At 39.1% G+C, this 24,661-nt stretch overlaps 1 protein-coding gene across 1 annotated transcript in view; it reads left to right on the forward strand.

Moving 5' to 3' along the window:
* Positions 1-986: 986 nt before the first annotated feature.
* Positions 987-24,661, forward strand: part of LOC106092548 (uncharacterized) — a 92,333-nt gene continuing 68,658 nt past the window's right edge. Inside the window, exons 1-2 of the mRNA XM_059369166.1 lie at positions 987-1,124; positions 1,685-1,827. Of these exons, the coding sequence (XP_059225149.1) occupies positions 987-1,124; positions 1,685-1,827 (281 nt within the window). The remainder of the gene's footprint in view (positions 1,125-1,684; positions 1,828-24,661) is intronic.

Genomic DNA, 24,661 nt, shown 5'->3' on the forward strand with positions numbered 1-24,661 from the left:
GGGCCCAGATCAGTTCAGATTTGGGTATAGCTGCCATATAGACCGATCTCTCGATTTAAGGTCTTGCCCTCATAAAAGGCGCATTTACTGTCCGTTTTTGCTGAAATTTGGGACAGTGAGATATGTTAGGTCAATCGACATATTTTTACACTTTAGCCTAGATCGTACCAGATTTGAATATAGCTGTCATATAGACCGATCTCTCGATTTAAGGTCTTGCGCCCATAAAAGGCGCATTTATTATCCGATGTGGCCGAAATTTGGGACAGTGAGGTGTGTTAGGCCCTTCGACACCCTTCGTTAATTTGGCCTAGATCGATCTAGATTTGGATATAGCTGCCATATAGACCGATCTTTCGATTTAAGGTTTTGGGGCCATAAAAGGCGTATTCATTGTCCGATTTCGCCGAAATTTGGGACAGTGAGTTGTGTTAGGCGCTTCGACATCCTTCTTCACTTTGGCCCAGATCGGTCCAGATTTGGATATAGCTGCCATATATAGCAATCTCTCGATTTAAGGCTTTGGGCCCATCGAAGGCGCATTTATGGGGCATAAGGTATGCATTTTTTTACTGGATTTTGAAGAAAGGTGGTTTATATATACATACCCGAGGTGGTGGGTGTCCAAAGTTCGGCCCGGCCGAACTTGACGCCATTTTACTTGTTTATATTGCTAGCTGTTTAAATTCTATTATTTTTTAAAATTTACATCGATTTCTTGTACGTTGTGTTTTTTGGTCAAAAGTCATTAACGTGTTTCATTGTTTCGATAATTTTTTACATTTCTTTGCAATTTGCCAGTTTGTAAGGCTTTTTTGTGAAATTTTGTTAAAGATGACATTTTGGACTTTTTTGTAAGGGGTTGGTGAAGGGGACAATAAGACCATTTGTGCTTGTTGCGCGACTATGTTTCGGCTTGAATTGTTAATTTCCACTTGTATGACCCAAAGACCAGGACTAATCAGTAAGAGCTTCTCTTGCCAGCCATGCAGGGTCACTATCATCACAGTCAGCAAAAAGGAAATCAGCCAGCCAGCCAGCAAGCAGCAGCCGGCAATGTGCCACCACAATGCGATGACACCGGGACATTGTGGCTAAATGACAAATTGAATAATGTTCATTTTGTAAATTTGCAACAAGCAACACGCAGACGGACGGACGGACAAATAATTCGCGATATTGTCTTTGTTTTGTATGCTCTGGGTCGTGGAATTCAACAAGTAGATGCCCGGTCATAAAAACCATGCAAGCCAACAAACAAAACATTCATAAAAATAAATTATAAAGAAAGAAACATCTAAAATTTCCTACTCTCGTCCCACAAAGTGTTTTGGAAAAGGTATGGTGCCAGCAGACAAGTAGAGTCCATAAAAAGATCAAATAAAAATTATGGTGTCTCTCTGTGGCTGCCTGCCACATGGCTAACCCTCTCGAGCAGCGTCGCCCCTCGTTGGGCGCCAAAGTCGGTGATTGTGGTAAACAAATAATGAGTTCCATGTCAAACAAGCACCACCAAGCCGCAAAAACAAAACGCCAGGATTAAGCAAAAACGCATATCCAAACATCCGCATCCACGCATAGTCTGAGTAACCAAGCAATGTCAGCCAAAGAAACGCAACAATGGCTGCTAAAAAAAGTTGTTCACTTTTTGTTCATTTCATTTAAACAATTGTGGCACACACAGAATGAAATTTATGTGAAGATGCCAATGTTTGAGATGACAGTGGCAGACTTGGGAGTTGCAAAAGCTTGTTGCCTGCCAGTTTGCCCCTGGTGCATGGATGAGTCTCCTCCAGATGAAGTTGCAAAATTCAGAGTCTCATTTTCGTTATATCAAATTCAAACAAGCCAAAAAAAAAACGCGCACACATTCACATTGGTGGCATATTCACTAAATTGGAATTCTTTTGAAACAACATGGTCTGGAAGCCAGGGAATTTCTCCTTAAGAAACCATGTCTGTTTCTACAGTTGTTTGCAGACTCTTTTTGTTGTTTGCCCACGATCCAAGACAGAGTGCTTCGGAGCAACGGTATCACTTTTTGATACTTTTCCTTAAGTTTCCCTTCTTCGGGTTGTTTAATTTGGTGGACCCCCAAGGGCGCCATGTCGCTGTTCTCGCAGAATTTGAAATATTTAAGTGACAATTTTTGCGTGAATCGCAAAAGGTAGTAGAAAAGCCCAGCCACAAAAGCCAAGAGGCAGCAAGGCAGTGGGTCTTAAAAATCCCCAACCCTATTGAAATGAGTTATGAAGACACAATCGTTGGTTCAAAAATTAAAATTAAAGGAGACATTTGCCAAAAATTATAAAAAAAAATATATAAATGGGAAATGAAGGAATAGAGTCATTGTCAATAAAAAAAAACCAAAGAGCTCGGGAATTCAGTTCACTAAGCGGAAATGACACGCAAGGGTTTCATTAGTAATAATTTTCGAAAAAGGAAATGGCATGAAAATAAAAATGTCAAATATGTCATCGGGCAAAAGTTATTAAAACAAGCCTTAAAAAAAACCATTTGGACAACTTAAAGATTCAGAAGTAAAAAGGCGTTAAGTTCGGTCGGGCCGAACTTTGGATACACACCACCTCGGGTGTATATGTAAACCACCTTTCCTAAAAATCCGGTGAAAAATGCAAACCCTAAATCAAGAGATCGGTGTATATGGCTGTTATATCCAAATCTAGACCGATCGGAGCCAAATTGAAGAAGAATGTCGAAGAGCCTAACACAACTCACTGTCCCAAATTCCAGCAAAATCGGATAATAAATGTGGCTTTTATGGGCCAAAGATCCTAAATCGGAGGATCGGTCTATATGAGAGCTATATGCAAATCTGGACCGATCTGGACCAAATTGAAGAAGGATGTCAAATGGCCTCACATAACTCATTGTCCCAAATTTTGGCGACAACGGACAATAAATGCGCCTTTTATGGGCCTAAAGCCTTAAATCGAGAGATCGGTCCATATGGCAGCTATATCCAAATATGAACCGATCAAGGCCAAATTGAAGAGGGATGTCGAGGGGCCTCACACAACTCACTGTCCCAAATTTTGGCAAAATCGGACAATCAATGCTCCTTTTATGGGCCCAAAGACTTAAATCGAGAGATCGGTCTATATGGCAGCTATATCCAAATCTAGAGCGATCTGGGCCAACTTGAAGAAAGATGTCGAAGGGCCTAACGCAACTCACTGTCCCAAATTTCAGCAAAATCGGATAATAAATGTGGATTTTATGGGCCTAAGACCCTAAATCGAGAGATCGGTCTAGGCAGCTATATCCAAATCCGATCCGATCTGGGCCAAATTAAAGAAGGATGTCGAAGATCCTAACACAACTCACTGTCCTAAATTTTGGCGACATAGGACAATAAATGCGCCTTTTACGGGGCCAAAGCCTTAAATCGAGAGATCGGTCTAAATAGCAGCTATATTCAAATCTGAACCGATCGTGGCCCAATTAAAAAAGGATGTCAATAAGCCTAACATAACTCATTGCCCCAAATTATGGCAAAATCGGACGATAAATGCGCCTTTTATGGGCGCAAGACCCTAAATCGAGAGATCGGTCTATATGGCAGCTATATCCAAATCTGGACCCATCTGGACCAAATTGAAGAAGGATGTCGAAGGGCCTAACACAGCTCACTGTCCTAAATTTCAGCAAAATTTGATAATAAATGCGCATTTTGTGGGCCCAAAACCTTAAATCGAGAGATCGGTCTATATGGCAGCTATATCCAAATCTAGAGCGATCTGGGCCTAACGAAGGTCGAAGGGCCTAACACAACGCACATTTCAGCGACATCGGACAATAAATGCGCCTTTTATGGCCCTGAAACCTTAAATCGAGAGATCGGTCTATATGGCAGCTATATCCAAATCTGGGCCGATCTGTGCCATGTTGCAGAAGAATGTCGACGAGCTTAACCTAACTACTTGTCCTAAATTTCGGAGAAATCGGACAATAAATGCGCCTTTTATGGCCCCAAAACCTTAAATCGAGAGATCGGTCTATATGGCAGCTATATTTAAATAAGGACCAATCTGGGCCAAATTAAAAAATTATGTCGAAGGGCCTTAGACAATTCACTGTCCCAAATTTCAGCAAAATCGGATAATAAATGCGCCTTTTATGGGCCCAAAACCTTAAATCGAGAGATCGGTCTATATGGCAGCTATATTTAAATCTGATCCGATCAGGGCCAAATTGAAGTAGTATGTCGGAGGGCCGAAGACAACTCACTGTCCCAAATTTCGGCGGCCTTGTACTTTTTTTTTTGTGGGCCCAAAGCATTAAATCGAGAGATCGGTCTATATGGCAGCTATATTCAAATCTGGACCGATCTGAGCCAAATTGAAAAAGGATGTCGAAGGACCTAACACAACTCACTATCCCAAATTTCGGCGACATCGGACTATAAATACGCCTTTTATGGGAGTAAGACCTTAAATCGAGAGATCGGTCTATATGGCAGCTATATTTAAATCTGGACCGATCTGTGCCATATTACAGAATAATGACGAAGGGCCTAAAACAACTTACTTTCCCAAATTTCGGCGGCATTGTACTATAAACGCGCCTTTTATGGACTCAAAACATTAAATCGAGAGATCGGTCTATATGGCAGCTATATTCAAATCTGGACCGATCTGAGCCAAATTGCAGAAATATGTCGAGCAGCTTCACTTAACTCACTGTCCCCAATTTCGGCGAAATCGGACAATAAATGCGCCTTTTATGGCCCCAAAACCTTAAATCGAGAGATCGGTCTATATGGCAGCTATATTTAAATTAGGACCGATCTGGGCCAAATTGAAGAATTATGTCGAAGGGCCTAACGCAATTCACTATCCCAGATTTCAGCAAAATCGGATAATAAATGTGTCTTTTATGGGCCCAAGACCCTAAATCGAGAGATCGGTCTATATGCCAGCTATATTTAAATCTGATCCGATCTGGGCCAAATTGAAGAAGTATGTCGAAGGGCCTAAGACGGCGACATTGGACAATAAATGCGCCTTTTATGGGCCTAAAACCTTAAATCGAGGGATCGGTCTATATTGCAGCTATATCCAAATCTGATCCGATTAGGGCCAAATTGAAAAAGAACGTCGAACCTGATATAGCTGTCATATAAACCGATCTGGGATCTTGACTTCTTAAGCCTCTAGGCGGCGTAATTATTATCCAATTTGGCTGAAATTTTGAACAACGGCTTCTCCTACAACCTCCAATGTGCGTGTCAAATGCCGTCCGAATCGGTCTATAGGCTGTTACTGCTCCCATGGAAACCGATCTTCCTATTTTACTTCTTGAGCCTCTAGAGGGCGCAATTCTTATCCGATTTGGCTGAAATTTGTCATGAAGTGTTTCGGTATGACTTCCAACAACTGTGCTGAGTATGGTTTAAATCGGTTCATAACCTGATATAGCTGTCATATAAACCGATTTGGGGTCTTGACTTCTTGAGCCTCTAGAGGGCACAATTCTCGTCTGATTTGACTGAAATTTTGCACGTGATGTTTTGGTATCACTTCTAATAACTTTGCTAAGTATAGTTTAAATCGGTTCATAACCTGATATAGCTGCCATGGGTCTTGACTTTTTCAGCTTTTAGAGGGCGCACTTCTTATCCGATTTGGCTGTAGTTTTGTTGGAAGTGATGCCAACGTGGTGTGTGCTAAGTATGGTTAAAATCGGTCTAAATCCTGGTTTAGCTGCCACATATACCGATCTTGGGTCTTGACTTCTTAAGCCGCTAGAGGGCGCAATTCTTATCCAATTTGGCTGAAATTTTGTACAACGGCTTCTTTCATGACCTTCAACCTTGTTTGTGTTAAATTATTTTTTTAAAGATTTTTTTTTATCAGCAAAATTCAAAAAGTTTGAAAACAAAAAAAAAATGAATTTTACAGTTCAAAGAGTCCTTAGGGAACAAAAATCGAATTTTTCCTCGTTTTTGTTTTTACGCATTCATTTTTTCCCATATCCATGCCAAAAGTCTTGTAGTTGTTAAAAACATGGTAAGTGTCGATTTTTTTTCTTATTAATCAGTTTGACAGCACCCTCGAATGTATTGGGTTGCCCAACAAGTAATTGCGGATTTTTTAAAAGAATGAAAATGCATTTTTAATAAAACTTAGAATGAACTTTAATCAAATATTCTTTTTTTACACTTTTTTTCTAAAGCAAGCTAAAAGTAACAGCTGATAACTGACAGAAGAAAGAAGCTATGAAAAAATTTGTCAACGCCGACTATATGAAAAATCCGCAATTACTTTTTGGGCAACCCAATATTTCGTATGCAAAGGAAACGAGGCTTATTCCACTGTAATTGGCACATACTGTCTTGTTTCCCTTCTTGGTATGCGATCGCCTAGCCAGAACAAGCTGATGCATGCACTTTACATAGCTCCCGTCCTAATTAGTTCACCTGGCAACCCTTCGGCTTCTCCTGCCTTGTTGTTCTTCAGTGGGTTTACTGGTTCTGCAGCCAAAATCATTGGAATTTGGATTCTTTGATAAAATTTTCTCTTTCCTGCTCTCTCTTCTCCTCTTTTTTTCTCCCCCTGACTCTCCTTGACTTGTTGACGCGTTGCTACCGACTGCAGGGTTGCTTCTGATGGTTTGTTTTATGCCGCTGAGAAGTCTATTAGCCTCCATCCAATATCGCACCTTCCCTCATGGAGGTTACATTTTTCTACCATAGGAGCAAATATATTCTCCCCTTTCCACAATGGGATTAAAATCTCCCAGCACGATTTTAATCTCATGGTCAGAATGGCTTGCAAAATATATGCTTGGTCTATCTGCCCTTGTCTTCTAACGGGGCATGGATGCATATGACACTTTGCAGGGTCTCGTGGTGTGATTAGCTGAATCACGAGATTTCTATAGCACCAACCTTTGGTGCATTGTTTTATCTCACCTTTTACCCTGCCAATTGCTATGCAACATTGTTTTAGTTAACTTAAAATCTTAACCATAACTCCTTTCGGATGAAGCGATAAACATCTTTGGAACAAAGTCAATTGTCCATCTATAGTAAGAAAGGAAAAAAGGAAAACTCCCTGAAAAGTTCCCAAACTCAACTGACAACCTCACACGATGCAACATTTTGTGTAACTTACCTTTCTCCTCTACACTTTCCACATTTACCTTCACATCCCTGATGGACATTTGAAACCCCGAAAAACGTGGGGATTTAATAACCTTGCAACAACAAATCATCAGGAAACTCCTCTAGTAAACGATTGATCTTAAATAAACAGAACCTAAATCAAATCGTTGAGTCTCGTTTTGCTGTGCCTCGATTTTTCCACCACATCGCCACAATCATGGCTGACAACATTTACCGCCCTAAAGGCACAAATTTTCCTTGGCCAACATCACTCAATCAATGGGAACGTGGCAGGCCGCATTCAACGTAGACAGATCTTGCTGAGAACCAAACACGTTTTGTTCCTTTTTTTTGTGGCGGAAAAGCGGAAAAACTGAACTGAACTGGGCTTGAGTAAAATTGGAAAATTGTAACTAATCAATCATCATTGAACAGCGATTAGTTTGGAGCTTTTAGTTGCCTTAGTTTTTTCTGTGTTTTTAGCCATGTTTAATGTTATGGCCGTTATTGTAGCCTTGACTAAAGTTATTAGTCTTTTCCTGGGTAATCAGTCAGCGGGAGAGTTGGTTTTTGTGCCGCAGCCATGGATTTGAAGTTTTTGTTTTCGAGGGAAATTTGAACAAATTAGACTACATGGTAGATACTGACATTGTATAAAAGGATTAATAAAGGAAACTAATCAAGAACTGTAGAAGGATTATATAAAACCAATAGCAACAGGAAATGAAGAACTGCTGTAAAAATTTTGTTTAATCCGATATAACTTCCAATCCCCCTCAGATTTGAAATGTTACCTTATAACGACTGCTAAGTAACACCAAGCCTTAAACCGATTTGACTTCTGAGCATCTGTCATCCATGATATATATATTTTATACGATCCGGACGAATTTACCTCTTCCACACTTGTTTTTCAAGTATCCATTCCCTCCTCTAATAACACATCAATATTCCGATGAAGTCAAAAGTAGATCATATCATCATGTATGACCATTTTCCAATGAAGATAAATAATGCTCGTATACTTGTGGATCACATCATCATCATGTTCGACCAGCTGTGTCATTGTCCCATACTTCACTCCATGTGTGTCCGAATGCATCTTTAAAAGTCTTCTTGGCCACATTATCACACAACGCCATGGCAAATCAGGAAGAATTTCATAAAGACAGCCAACAAAACATCAACATGAGGAGCATTAGTGTAACATGACAGCTTTGTAATATTTTGACATTTTACGCCGAATTTGTCAGAGAAGACCAAGACCAAAACAAGTCAGGTAAGACGGAAAATCCCCAAGGAAAAGAAGACCTAAAGGAAAATGCACTCCTTTCAACAGACTCTGAGGGAAGACAATGAACAGAAAGGAGAGCATGGGTAAATTACATAAATAGTTAAAGAGAAAAGTATTCTTGGGGAGCAAAGCAATATCGCCATGCTTAAATAGCTACATTCTGAAATGAGATGAAGGCAGAAGGAATAGTGAGCTATTTTCCCAACAATTGGAATAAGGATACACCTTAAAAATTTTAACAAATGACCATTTTATTGCAATATTACTGCATATCGGACGAACATATATATGGGAGCTACATCTAAATCTGAACCGATTTCCATGATACTCACAAGTAATGTCGGGAGTCATTAGAAAATCCTTCCTGCTAAAATTCGAGAGAATCGGTTAACAAATGACCATTTTATTGCAATATTACTGCAAATCGGACGAACATATATATGAGAGATATATTTAAATCTGAACCGATTTCCATGATACTCACAAGTAATGTCGGGAGTCATTAGAAAATCCCTCTTGCCAAAATTCGAGAAAATCGCATGGTAAATGACTATTTTATTGCATTATTACTGCAAATCGGACGAACATATATATGGGAGCTATATCCAAATCTGAACCGATTTTGACCCAACTTAACAAACATTGAAAAAATCATTAAGAAAAGCGTTGTGCAAAATTTTGGCAGGATGGGCCAATAAATGCTCTTTTTGTGACTCAAGAAGTTAAAATCGGGCGACATATATATATGAGCTACATCCAAATCTGAACCGATTTCTATAAAATGCACCACTAATGTCGAAGGTCATAAGAAAATCCCTCCTGCCAAATTTCGAGAAAATCGGATGACAAATTACCATTTTATTGCATTATTACTGCAAATCGGACGAACATATATATGGGAGCTATATCTAAATCTGAACCGATTTTGACCAAACTTTACAAACATTAAGGAAGTCATTAAGAAAAGCGTTGTGCAAAATTTTGGCAAGATGGGCCAATAAATGCGCTTTTTGTGACTCAAGAAGTTAAAATCGGGCGACATATATATATGAGCTATATCCAAATCTGAACCGATTTCTATAAAATGCACCACTACCGCCGAAAGTCATGAGAAAATCCCTCCTGCTAAATTTCCAGAAAATCGGATGACAAATGACCATTTTATTGCATTATTACTGCAAATCGGACGAACATATATATGGGAGCTATATCCAAATCTGAACCGATTTTGACCAAACTTTACAAACATTGAGGAAGTCATAAAGAAAAGCGTTGTGCAAACTTTTGGCAAGATGGGCCATAAATGCGCTTTTTGTGACTCAAGAAGTTAAAATCGGGCGACATATATATATGAGCTATATCCAAATCTGAACCGATTTCTATAAAATGCAACGCTAATGTCGAAAGTCATAAGAAAATCCTTCCTGCCAAATTTCGAGAGTATCGGTTAACAAATGACCATTTTATTGCATTATAACAGCATATCGGACGAACACATATGTAAGAGCTATATCTAAATCTGAACCGATTTTGACCCAACTTTACAAACATTGAGGAAGTCATCAAGAAAAGCTTTGTACTAAGTTTTGGGAAGATTGTCCAATACATGCGCTTGCAGTGGCTCTAGGAGTGAAAATCGGGCGATATATATATATATGAGAGCTATATCTAAATCTGAACCGATTTCCATGATATTCACCAGTAATGTCGAGAGTCAAGAGAAAATTCTTCCTTCCAACTTCCGAGAGAATCGAATAACAAATGACAATTTTATTGCATTATTACTGTAAATCGGACGAACATATATATGGGAGCTATATCCAAATCTGAACCGATTTCTATGAAATTCGCCACTAACATTGAAAGTCATAAGAAAATCCTTCCTGCCAAATTTCGAGAGAATCGGTTAACAAATGACCATTTTATTGCATTATAACAGCAAATCGGACGAACATATATATGGGAGCTATATCTAAATCTGAACCGATTTTTTCCAATTTCTATAGGCTTTGTTTCTAGATCGGAAAACATGCCTATACCAAATTTGAAGACGATCGGATGAGAACTGCGACTTGTAGTTTGTACACTAATTAACATGGACAGACAGACAGGCGGACGGACAGACAGACAGCCGGACATAGCTAAACCGAATCAGAAAGTGATTCTGAGTCGATCGGTATACTTATCAACAGGTCTATTTCTCTTCCTTCTGGGTGTTACAAACAAAGACCGATTCGGACCGTACTTGATGCAGTTGTTGAAAGTCACAACAGAACACTACATGGTCAATTTCAGCCAAATCGGACTAAAATTGCGGCTTGTAAGGACTCAAGAAGTCAAATCGGGAGATGGATTGGGGAGCTATATCAGGTTTTTGATCGATTCAGATCATATTTGAAACGTATGTTCAAGGTCATAGGAAAAGTCGGCCAGTTCAGCCAAATCCAGTAACAACATCGACTTCTAGAGGCTCAAGAAGTGCAATCTTGAGATCTTTTGATATGGAAGCTATATTAGGTTTTGGACCGATTCGGACCATACTTGGTATATGTGTTAAAGGTCATAGAAAAAGTTGTGGGGTCAAGAAATAAAAGCGGGATTTAATTTTAAATGGGAGCTATATCTGGTTATGGTCCACTTTGCAAAATGCTAGCCAAGTCGGATAAGAATTACACCCTCTAAAGGCTCAAGAAGTAAAATCGGCACACTGGACAGTGGGGTAAAAAAATAGTAAAAAAAACAAAGCGTGTGAGAATGGGTAGTGATATGTCTTTCCAATTTGTAACGGTTAGAGCTGTAAGCGGGATTGTGTGCAAAAATTCAAGGCCCTATGTTATCCGGGCATCTTTTAGGCAGGCCCCTTGAGTTGATCACCTCAGTATTTCGAAAAATTGTTTGGGCTGCCAAATCTTCGTTTGTGATCCGATTTTCAAAATTTTTTTTGCAAATATTAAATCTGCCCTAATTTTTTACCTTTCGGGCAAAGATGGTTTCAAAATCGGCATTTTTTAGTAAATTTGCTGTGGAGGCTACAAATGTTGTTAGTTCAAAAAAATTGTTGCATGTGTTTAGAGGACATTTGAAGTAAGACAAGTAAAAGGGCGTTAAGTTCGGCCGGGCCGAACTTTGGATACCCACCACCTCGGGTATATATTTAAACCACCTTTTGTCAAAATTCGGTGAAAAATGCATACTTTATGCCCTATAGCAGCTATATCGAAATACAATATGTTCCGATTTGGACCAAATACTAATAAGTACAAGACATTGGTCTTTTTAGTAGCAATATCTACAAAAAAACCGATCTAAACCATATACGACACAGATGTCGAAAACCCTACCATAAGCCACTGTGTCAAATTTCAGTGAAATCAGATTATAAATGCGCCTTTTATGGGGCCAAGACTTTAAATCGAGACATCGGTCTATAACGCAGCTATATCCAACTCTGGACCGATCTGAGCCAAACTGAAGAAGAATGTCGAAGGGCTCAACACAACTCACTGTCCCACATTTCGACGAAATCGGACAATAAATGCGCCTTTTATGGGCTCAAAACCTTAAATCGAGAGATCGGTCTATATGGTAGCTGTATCCAAATCTGGACCGATCTGAGCCAAACTAAAGAAGAATGTCGAAGGGCTCAACACAACTCACTGTCCCAAATTTTGGCGACATCGGACAATAAATGCGCCTTTTATGGGCCCAAAATCTTAAATCGAAATATCGGTCTATATGACAGCTATATCGAAACCTGGACCGATCTGAGCCAAACTAAAGAAGAATGTCGAAGGGCTCAACACAACTCACTGTCCCAAATTTCGGCGACATCGGACAATAAATGCGCCTTTTATGGGCTAAACACCTTAAATCGAGAGATCGGTCTATATGGCAGCTATATCCAAAACTGGACCGATCTGGGCCAAATTGAAGAAGTATGTCGAGGGGCTTAACCTAATTCAGTGTCCCAAATTTCGGCGACATCGGACAATAAATGCGCCTTTTATGGGCCCAAAACCTTCAGTCGAGATATCGGTCTATATGGCAGCTATATCCAAATCAATACTGATCTGTGCCATATTGCAGAAGTATGTCGAGGATCTTAACCTAATTTATTTTTACCCTCATCCTTTTGCACCAGATGTCTTTTAAGTCAATTTTCAAATTTCTACCTCTATCCATCCCTCCTGCACAATGTTTACCCATTTCCTACCTTTCCTACCCCCATCCATCGGTGATCAGTACAAAAAATCATTTAGTCGCCCATCACATATTTCTAAGTTTTATCTACATGCCCAATTTCAGACCTCTAGCTCCATCTGCACAGAAAGTACCAAATGGTACCAATGTTGATGTCAAAATAGACAAATTGTAAAAAGTTCATAATCACTCATCATATTTTTCCAAATTTTGGACCTCTAGCTCCATCTGTAGAGAAAGTACCAAATAGTACCAATTTTGGTACCAAAATTTGTGAATAGTGAACAGATCATTTAGTAGTCCATCATTTATTTCTTAGTCTTACCCACATGCCAAATGTCAGACCTCTAGCTCCATCTGTAAGGAAAGTACCAAATGGTACCAATTGGGGTACTATACGTACGTTTTTTCCTGTTACCAGTACCATTTTCCCCTTTTTTTCTTTTCCCTTCATGCTTTTGCAGCAGATGTCTTTTAAGTCAATTTTCAAATTTCTACCTTTATCCATCCCTCCTGCACAATGTTTACCCATTTCCTACCTTTTTGGTACTATTTTTAGTACATAAAAATAAACATTTTCAAAAACTCTTATAGTCACCCCATTAAGGTTGCCATCATCATCATCAGTGTACCTAAGTTCCCAAATTCACAGTTTTATTTCATTTTACAAAGAAAGTACCAAATAGTACCAATTTCTGTACTAAACGTACTATTTCTCCCACTTCCAGTACAATTTGGGAAATTTTTTCGCCCAATACGCTCTTTAATTTGATCTCTAGAACATTATCCTAGCCCTATCCGTTCGCCCTGGGCAAATAGTACCCAGTTTCGTACTATTTGGTACTATTAGGTTGCCCAAAAAGAAATTGCGGATTTTTCAAAAGAAAGTAAATGCATTTTTAATAAAACTTAGAATGAACTTTAATCAAATATACTTTTTTTACACTTTTTTTCTAAAGCAAGCTAAAGGTAACAGCTGATAACTGACAGAAGAAAAAATGCAATTACAGAGTCACAAGCTGTGAAAAAATTTGTCAACGCCGACTATATGAAAAATCCGCAATTACTTTTTGGGCAATCCAATATATTGTACCTTAACGTTCGAATATAACCAAATCTAGCCTTACCCCGTGCCTCAGACCCTATACCAAAAATCGTACAAAATTTCATCATTCCAGCTTTAGCCGTTTGGGCTGGGCGATGATCAGTCAGTCAATAACGCGTCTCATTTATATATCGCATAGAGATTTGTTTTCACTAAAACTTACATTTTTCTCTGTGTATAAACACCCTTACTTTGCTCAATCATTGCCTATTTTTCTTGAATGATGAGGAACCACACCGATGATGATAATGATGATGGCAATGACGTCCGGATGAACATGATAAGTTTTCTTTTCAAAGAATTCTAAATGCTTCAACTAAAGAAAACTTTTTTTTTTTTTTGTTACATCTCTCACTCATAGAGTTGCTGCCGATATGGATGATTGTGTCATCTCTGCCTGCTTTCTTCCAACTCTTTGCCCATTGTCCATTGCTAACAGAGGAACAATATCAAATGTTTGCTTTTTCTAGCGCGAAAAATAGTTTTTCATTTCTGTTTTCCGTTTTTTTTTTTGCCTGCTCCGCCTGGTGATGAAAACTATTGATGTGGTAATACCATGAAGTCTTCTCATCGTCATCATGGTCTAATACCCGTCCACACTTATGCCCTCAGCCTTAGCTGATCTGAGCTGAAAACGCAATTGAACTGGCTAGCTCCTCCGTCTGGCTGTCTGTCTGTCTGTCTGCCTGTGCGCATGATGGTGGTCGATCCATTCAGGGTGATGATCGGCCTCGCTGATGGTGTTGCACCAGTAAAAGTTGACTCCAAGTTAAGTAATTCTAGTGTTCCAAGACATTAGACAGGCCAAGACAACATGATAAATGGCCAAAATACCAACATTTGGCGAATAACTTTTGAACGGTACCAATTGTGTGTAATCAGAGAACATAAATCTTGGAAACAATGCACCATATTTACCCCCAAGTTGTTGAGTGAGTAGAAATTCTGTATGTATGTCTGATGTCGATCTCATATTCGCTCCAGAGATCTTAAACCTGGCAATTGCCAGGGAGCAATAGGCAATGGCGGCTAGGAAAATTCTATTGAAATCATAAGTTGGACCTTTAATGATTAGCAGGAAAATGAAAATTTTCACAAATTTATGTATCTTCTTTCAAGTCGAATGAAATTACAATGATTTAGCAGCTAAACCTGCAGAAAATGCGAGAAAAGGAATTCACGATTAAGTCATTAAATAATTAGAGAAGAAAAATGTTAAATTGTTTTAATTCATTTATCAAATGCTAATAATTTATTCAAAATAAATTACAATAAGTTCTAGGCCATCATTTCATTCTACATACCAAACTTCTCTCAAACCTTGCTTGCCTAAAGCTTCTAGGAACCGAACAAGGGTGATCGAGAGACTGGTTTACATGGGAGCTATATCAGGTTATAGACTTATTTTGGCCGTACTTGGCACAGTTGTAGAAAGTCATAACAAAACACTACATGCAAAATTTCAGCCAAATCGGACAAAAATTGCCGCTTCCAGGGACTCAAGAAGTCAAATAAGGAGATCGGTCTATATGGGAGCTATATCCAAATCTGAACCGATATGGCCCATTTGCATTCCCCAAAGATCTACGTCGATATTAAATATCTGTGCCATATTTCAGGCGGCTAGCTTTACGCGTTCGACCTCTATCGTGATTTCGGCAGACGGACGGACGGACATGGCTAGGGCGATTCAGAACGTCGAGTCGATCAAGAATATATATATATATATATTTTATGGGGTCTTAGATGAATATTACAAACGGAATAACTAGATTAGTATACCCCCATCCTATGGTGTGGGTATCAAAAATATGCGGGTGTCTTAGGGGATAAGGGATACCCAGTGACGACTTTCAGGCAAGTTGCGAATCATTATTTCACATGCATTTTGACGGGCAACAAAATCGCGATCAATTAATTCTGGCACAACAGCCAATTTATAGGAATATAGGAATGAATGGTCTTGACGAAGAATTCGCAGCAATTCCCATAGGAGCTGCTTGTTTGCGAGCCAAACGCGTAAATATTACCAAACAATGTATGTGCTTAGGAATTCTTGTTGTGTTTTCTTGTCACTGGCAGCCATTTGTCTGTTGCTCTAATGATTTTTGTTATTGAACATACCAACATTTTTATACCCTCCACCATAGGATGGGGGTATACTAATTTCGTGATTTTGTTTGTAACACCTCGAAATATGCGTCTAAGACCCCATAAAGTATATATATTCCCGATCGTCGTGACATTTTAAGTCGAACTAGCCATGACCGTCCATCTGTCCGTCCGTCTGTCTGTCGAAAGCACGCTAACTTTCGAAGAAGTACAGCTAGGCGCTTGAAATTTTGCACAAATACTTTTTATTAGTGTTGGTCGGTTGGCATAGTAAATGGGCCAAATCGGTCCATGTTTTGATATAGCTGCCATATAAACCGATCTTGGATCTTGACTTCTTGAGCCTCTAGAAGGCGTAATTCTTATCCGATTTTATTGAAAATTTGCCCATAGTGTTTCGGTAGCACTCCCAGCAACTACACTGAGTATGGTTTACATCGGTCCATGTTTTGATATAGTTGCCATATAAACCGATCTTGGGTCTTGACTTCTTGAGCCTCTAAAGGGCGCAATTCTTATCCGATTGCAATGAAATTTTGCACGTAGTGTTTTGATAGAATTTCCAACAACTACGCTAAGTATGATTCAAATCGGTTCATGTTTTGATATAGCTGCCATATAAACCGATCTTGGGTCTTGACTTCTTGAGCCTCTAGAGGGCGCAATTCTCGTCCGATTTTATTGCAATTTTGCGCGTAGTGTTTTGGTATGGCTTCCAACAACTACGCTATGTATGATTTACATCGGTCCATGTTTTGATATAGCTGTCATATAAACCGATCTTGAGTCTTGACTTCTTGAGCCTCTAGAGGGCGCAATTCTTATCCGATTGGAATGAAATTTTGCACGACGTGTTTTGTTATGATATCCAACAACTGTGCCAAGTATGGTTCAAAAAGGATCTACAACCAGATATAGCTGCCACATAAACCGATCTTGGGTCTTGACTTCTTGAGCCTCTAGAGGGCGCAATTCTCATCCAATATAACTGTAATTTTGCACATAGTGTTTTGGTAGCACTTGCAACAACAACGCTAAGTATGGTAAAAATCGGTTCATAACCTGATATAGCTGCCATATAAACCGATCTTGGGTCTTGACTTATTGAGCCTCTAGAGGGCGCAATTCTTATCCAATTGCAATGAAATTTTCCACGTAGTGTTTTGGTAGCACTTGCAACATCTACGCTAAGTCTGGTTAAAATCGGTTCATGGTTTGATATAGCTGCCATATAAACCGATCTTTGGTCTTGACTTCTTGAGCCTTTAGAGGGGGCAATTCTCGTCCAATATAACTGAAATTTTGCACATAGTGTTTTGGTAGGACTTCCAACAACTACGCTAAGTATGGTTTAAATCGGTCCATGTTTTGATATAGCTGCCACATAAACCGATCTTGGGTCTTGACTTCTTGAGCCTCTAGAGGGCGCAATTCTCATCCAATATAACTGAAATTTTGCACATAGTGTTTTGGTAGGACTTCCAACAACTACGCTAAGTATGGTTTAAATCGGTCCATGTTTTGATATAGCTGCCACATAAACCGATCTTGGGTCTTGACTTCTTGAGCCTCTAGAGGGCGCAATTCTCATCCAATATAACTGAAATTTTGCACGTAGTGTTTTGGTAGGACTTCCAACAACTACGCTAAGTATGGTTTAAATCGATCCATGTTTTGATATAGCTGCCATATAAACCGATCTTGGGTCTTGACTTCTTGAACCTCTAGAGGGCGCAATTCTTATCCGATTGCAATGAAATTTTGCACGACGTGTTTTGTTATGATATCCAACAACTATGCAAGGTATGGTTCAAAGCGCTTCATAACCTGATATAGCTGCCATATAAACCGATCTTGGGTCTTGACTTATTGAGCCTCTAGAGGGCGCAATTCTTATCCAATTGCAATGAAATTTTCCACGTAGTGTTTTGGTAGCACTTGCAACATCTACGCTAAGTATGGTTAAAATGGGTTCATGGTTTGATATAGCTGCCATATAAACAGATCTTGGGTCTTGACTTCTTGAGCCTTTAGAGGGCGCAATTCTCGTCCAATATAACTGAAATTTTGCACATAGTGTTTTGGTAGGACTTCCAACAACTACGCTAAGTATGGTTTAAATCGGTCCATGTTTTGATATAGCTGCCACATAAACCGATCTTGGGTCTTGACTTCTTGAGCCTTTAGAGGGCGCAATTCTCGTCCAATATAACTGAAATTTTGCACATAGTGTTTTGGTAGGTCTTCCAACAACTACGCTAAGTATGGTTTAAATCGGTCCATGTTTTGATATAGCTGCCACATAAACCGATCTTGGGTCTTGACTTCTTGAGCCTCTAGAGGGCGCAATTCTTATCCGATTGCAATGAAATTTTGCATCACGTGTTTTGTTATGATATCCAACAACTATGCCAGGTATGGTTCAAATCGGACCATAACCTGATATAGCTGCCATATCTTGACTTCTTGAGCCTCTAGAGGTCGCAATTATTATACGATTTGCCTGAAATTTTGTACGACGGATCCTCTCTTGATCATCAACATGCGTGTTTATTATGGTCTGAATCGGTCTATAGCCCGATACAGCTCCCATATAAATCAATCTCTCTATTTTAGTTGTTGAGCCCCCAAAGAGCGCAATTCTTATTCGAATTGGCTGACATTTTACACAGGTCTCCAACATATAATTTAATTGTGGTCCAAACTGGACCATATCTTGATATCACTCTAATAGCAGAGCAAATTTTTTCTTATATCCTTTTTGGCCTAAGAAGGGATGCCGGGGAAAGAACTCGACAAATGCGATCCATGGTGGAGGGTATATAAGATTCGGCCCGGCTTTTATTTGTTTTTCGTTAAGGGGTTTTGCCATTCTTCCAAAGAGAAATACTTTTGCCTGTCTAAGCTAACCAACAGAGTTAAATTCCTTTTCAAAATATAATTTATAGAATTTGGAAAGAAAAGAAAAAGACCATCTATCCACTTGGTGGTTTTGCAACCAAGCCCTAAAAAGGACACTTGCCAGTTGGAATATTTACAGTATGCTGTAATACTTTCACAATGAACTTTAGTCGTTTTTTTTTTTGCTTAGCCTTGTGAAAAGTCAGCCATTGAACCATCAAGCCAAAACAAAAAACCATTATCACCAAAATCCCATAGAGTGTATTTTAATCCTACGAATTTCAAATTTCTCTTTATGTAGCAGAGTGTTGGCACTTCACATACATACGTATATATGTGTATATTTCCCAAACCTTTGCTGGCAGCTAAGGCATTAGGGAACAGATACCAGATGGACAAACTTACATAACTACAACCAATGTGATCACACACTTAAATAACTATTTGCTAAACTAAAAGGCTTTGCTGCATAGCAAGGGGCGCAAAAACGAACAGAGAATATTTGAATTGTGGCTAAAGCAATGCTGCTGATGTCACTGTATACTAACATAAGTTATCTCTTCCAATAGCAGATTGAATGTGGCTCTGCCAGGGGTTTTTGGCTTTGGCCATAATTTTGTCTATCTTTGTCTGCTGGTGTTCCAGCCATCATTGCCAGTGACATTGGCAATTGTAACACAGTAGCCATAATTCATTTTTTTCACTTGGAGAACTTGGAGACACACTCTCACACACACACACCTATTCACACTATTACGAGTAGCACCATTGTAGCCGCAATCACAGTTGTACTGAGCTGGAAATTCACATTTTAATGAGGCAATGCCATTTCTAAGATTTACTGAGTTCTAGTATTGACATTGCCGGTGAACTGCAGTTAAGTCAGCACACAATGGTTTGCTGATTTCTTGTAAAGGATAGCCATGTTGGAGGTCTTTGCGTTGTTCGCAAAACTCAAAGTGTATGATAAAGTAAACGAGGGAAGTTATAGAAACTTTAAAAACAGCATAATTTTTGCAAATCAAGGTTCTTAAACAGTTGGGAGCGATCTTATGCGTTGGAAAAGGTAATTTTTTCTCTTACAGAAAAGTTATTTTATAAATTTACGATTTTCTGCAAGGAAAAGCTACTGGACCAAAGTCTTACCCTTTTATAGTTCGCGGCATACCTACCTTTAACTGATGTTATAGAGAGCTACCCCAGACGACACTACGAGGGAAAAGTGTCCACAGATTAGTTGACCTGGCAAGTTATAACCAATAAGGACTGTAACTAAATGTCTAACGTGCTCCCAATCCCACTGAGCATTACCTACATGTTGGGTTGCCCAAAAAGTAATTGCGGATTTTTTAAAAGAAAGTTAATGCATTTTTAATAAAACTTAGAATGAACTTTAATCAAATATATAATTGCCATTTTGTTCGATAACCTTTTGCCATCTTCCTGGTATTCCACGCTCATAGAACTTCTGGCCTTTATCTGCAAAAAACTGAACCAATATATTCTCCACCAAGGTATATTCTCCACCAAGGTTTAAAGAAAAATTTTGTCTCAAATACTCCTTCTCTGTCGTCTCAAATATAAATGTTTTTTTTATCCATTTGAGAGCATAGGTAATATCAATGAAATGACGGTGCTTTGTCAATACCGCCTGGTATTATTTTGTCGCGTCGTTGGCAACGATTTTTAATACCATTCGGCATCAATTTTTAATACCATTCGGTATCAATTTTTAATACCATTCGGTATCTATTTTTAATACCATTCGGTATCAAATCTTAATAGCCTCCAGACAAAGGAGGCTATTGAGATTTGATGTCGTCCCATATGTGTTCTTATCATGTCGCCAGAAGTGTTGTTGCGCTTTGTACCTAAAATGTTGACGCCATTATAAAATGTTTGTTTCACAAATAAAAACAAGTAAAAAGGCGTTAAGTTCGGTCGAACTTTGGATACCCACCACCTCGGGTATATATATAAACAACCTTTCCCAAATTTCGGCGACATCGGACAATAAATGCGCCTTTTATGGGCCCAGAGCCATAAATCGAGAGATCGGTCTATATGGCAGCTATATCCAAATCTGGACCGATCTGGGCAAAATTGAAGAAGGATGTCGAAGGGTCTAACACAACTCACTGTCTCAAATTTTTGACAAAATCAGACAATAAATGCGATTTTTAAGGGCCCAAAGCCTTAAATCGAGAGATCGGTCTATATGACAGCTATATCCAAATCTGGACCGATCTGAGCCAAATTGAAGAAAGATGTCGAAGGACCTAACACAACTCATTGTGTAAAATTTTGGCAAAACCGGACAAAAAATGCGCCTTTTATAGGCCCAAAGCCTTAAATCGAGAGATCGGTCTATATGGCAGCTATATCCAAATCTGAACCGATCTCGCCGAAATTGCAGAAAGATGTCGAGTGGCTTAACACAACTCCTTGTCCCAAATTTCAGCAAAATCAGATAATAAATGTAACTTTTATGGGCATAAGACCCTAAATCGGCGGATCGGTCTATATGACAGCTATATCCAAATCTGAACCGATCTGGACCAAATTGACAAAAGATGTCGAATAGCCTAACACAACTCACTGTCCCAAATTTCAGCAAAATCGGTTAATAAATGTGGCTTTTGTGGGTCTAAAACCCCAAATTGGCGGATCGGTCTATATGACAGCTATATCCAATTCTGGACTGATCTGGACCAAATTGAAGAAGGATGTCAATGGGCCTAACACACAATTCACAGTCCCCAATTTCAGCAAAATCAGATAAAAAATGTGGCTTTATGGGTCTAAGAACCTTAATCGACGGATCGGTCTATATGGATCCGATCGGTACTATGTCAAGATATAGTCCGATAAAGCCCATCTTTGAGCTTAACCTGTTTATGGACAAAAAAAAAAGAATCTGTGCAAAGTTTCAGCTTAATACCTCTATTTTTAAGACTGTAGCGTGATTTCAACAGACAAACGGACGGACGAACAGGCGGACAGACAGACGGACAGATGGACGAACAGACAGACGGATAGACGGACGGACAGACGGATGGACGGACAAACAGACAGATGGACGGATGGGCGAACCGACAGACGAACGGACTGACGGACGAACATGGTGTCTCTTGTGTGGAAAACATTGCTGTCTTGGTGTATTTATACAAAAACCACTTCTGAGAGTCAATGGATATGGAATCAATAACTGAATAATCGAAATAAAATTAGATAAAAATTATTTCCAATGGTTTTTTTTTGGTTCATTAGGGGGTGGAATAATCCGTAACGGTTTGGTACTAAAACCAATAACGATCTAATGCTAAAACCAATAACAAATTGGTATTATAACCAATACCAGTTCGGTAATAAGCCTAATACCAAACGGTACTAATCTTTTTATCTTCCATTAATACCATCCGCTATTGTTTTTGTACCACACGGTGTTGCTTTACTATTAATACCATATGGTATTGAAATAAGTGCGTTTGGTATCAACTTTTCTCTTGGTGTTAGTTTTTGCTACAAAATTTTGTTTACCTTCTCATCGCAAAGCCCCGATATCTACAATTCCATGAATTGCCAATCTACCCTATGGTAATGCCAAGTGGTTCTATTACTTTTATGGAATTGAGAAGCATTTTGTTTGCTTTCCCTGACATACAATGGTGTATACATATGTATGTGTTGCAGAAGAAGAAGGGCTCTAGCCTTAAGTATAGAAACAGCTATCGCTGCATAAACCCAATAACTCATGGAATACAGTAAAAACCAATTGCATGCCATATAATATCAAGCAGCGTAGCCATTCAAGGGGAATAGGGTGTGAAAATCCTTTATTTTTGCAGGATAATTTTACACTCGATTACATTCGTGTCATAATCTCTAAAGGGTAATGAAATGTTTATGTAATTATGAGTGAATCATATGATATTAGAGGCCACCATCTCACCTTGGAGGCCACCGTAGCGCAGAGGTTAGCATGTCCGCCTATGACGCTGAACGCCTAGGTTCGAATCCTGGCTAGACCATCAGAAAAAATTTTCAGCGGTGGTTTTCCCCTCCTAATGCTGGCAACATTTGTGAGGTACTGTGCCATGTAAAATTTCTCTCCAAAGAGGTGTCGCAGTGCGGCACGCCATTCGGACTCGGCTATAAAAAGGAGGCTCCTTGTCATTGAGCTTTAACATGAATCGCGCTGCACTCATTGATATGTGAGAAGTTTGCCCCTGTTCGTTAGTGGAATGTTCATGGGCAAAATTTGCAATTTTCGCCAGCTCACCTTTATAAGCTCCATCATAGGAGAGGGGGTATACTAACCTCGTTATTCTGTTTGTAACACATCGAAATATTGATCTGAGACCCAACAAAAAAAAATATTTTTGATCGTCTTCACATTCTAAGTCGATTTAACCCTCTCCGTCCGCCTGTCCATCTATCGAAAGCACGCAAACTTTCGAACGATAATGCTAGGCGCTTGCCATTTTGGACAAATACTTCCTATTATTGTAGGTCGATTGGGATTGTAAATGGGCTATATCGGTCCACGTTTTGATATAGCTGACATATAAACCAATCCTGGATCTTGACTTCTTGATTGGAATGAAATATTGCACGACGTGTTTTGTTATGATATCCAACAACTGTGCCCAGTATGGTTCAAATCAGTTCATAACCTGATATGCCATATAAACCAATTCTGGATTTTGACTTCTTGAGCCGCTAGAGGGCGCAATTATTATCCGATTTGGCTGAAATTTTGCATGAAGTGTTTGGTTTTAAATCTTTTTAATGTATCGTTTAAATCGGTTCAATACCTGATATAACTCCCATATAAACCGATCTCCGAGTTTGAATTCTTGAGTCGTTAGAGAGCGCAATTATTATCCGATTTGGCTGAAATTTTGCATGAAGTGTTCAGTTTTAACTTCCAACAACTGTTTAATGTATGGTTCATATCTGTTCAATACCTGATATAACTTCCTTATAAACCGATCTCCGATTTTGAATTCTTGAGCCGCTAGAGGGCGCAATTTTTTTCGATTTGCTGAAATTTTGCATGAAGTATTTTATTTTGACTTCCAATAAGTGTGTCAAGTACGGTCCAAATCATAATTCATAACCTGATAGAGCTCCTATATAAACCGATCTCGGATAACACCTTCTTGAGCCGCTAGAGGGTGCAATTATTATCCGATTTGGCTGAAATTTACCATGAAGTGTTTTGTTATGAGTTCGGTACATAACCTGATATAGCTGCCATATTAACCGATCTGGGATCTTGACTCCTTAGAACTCTAGAGGGCGCAATTTTTGTCTGATTTGGCGATTTTGGGTTTTAGGCCTATAACAGTCGTATTTTTTACCCGACTTCGCTGGAATTTTTAACAGAGAGCTGTATTAGGACTCCCAATATTTGTCCCGAAAATGGTCCAGATAGGACTATATTTAGATATAGCTACCATAGAGACCGATCTTTAGCTTTAGGGTCTAAAGACCATAAAAGGCGCATTTATTCTGCGATTTTGCCAAAATTTGAGACAGTGAGTTGCACTAGAGGCCTCGACATCTGACCTGAATATGGTGTATATTGGACCATATTTACATATAGCTGCCATATAGACCGATCTGCCGATTTAGGGTCTTAAGCCCATAAAAGCCGCAATTATTATCCGATTTCACTGAAATTTGAAATAGAGAGTTGATTAAAGCCTCCCGACATCCGACTCAAATATGGTTCAGATCGGTTTATATTCAGATATAGCTGCCGTATAGACCGATCTGACGATTTGGGGTCTTGAGCCCATAAAAGCCGCAATTATTATCTGATTTCACTGAAACTTGGAACAGTGAGTTGTTTTAAGCCTCCCGACTTCCGACTCAAATATGGTTCAGATCGATCTATATTCAGATATAGCTG

The sequence above is a fragment of the Stomoxys calcitrans genome, chromosome 1 (assembly GCF_963082655.1).
Source record: "Stomoxys calcitrans chromosome 1, idStoCalc2.1, whole genome shotgun sequence".
In the NCBI taxonomy this organism is placed as follows: domain Eukaryota; kingdom Metazoa; phylum Arthropoda; class Insecta; order Diptera; family Muscidae; genus Stomoxys; species Stomoxys calcitrans.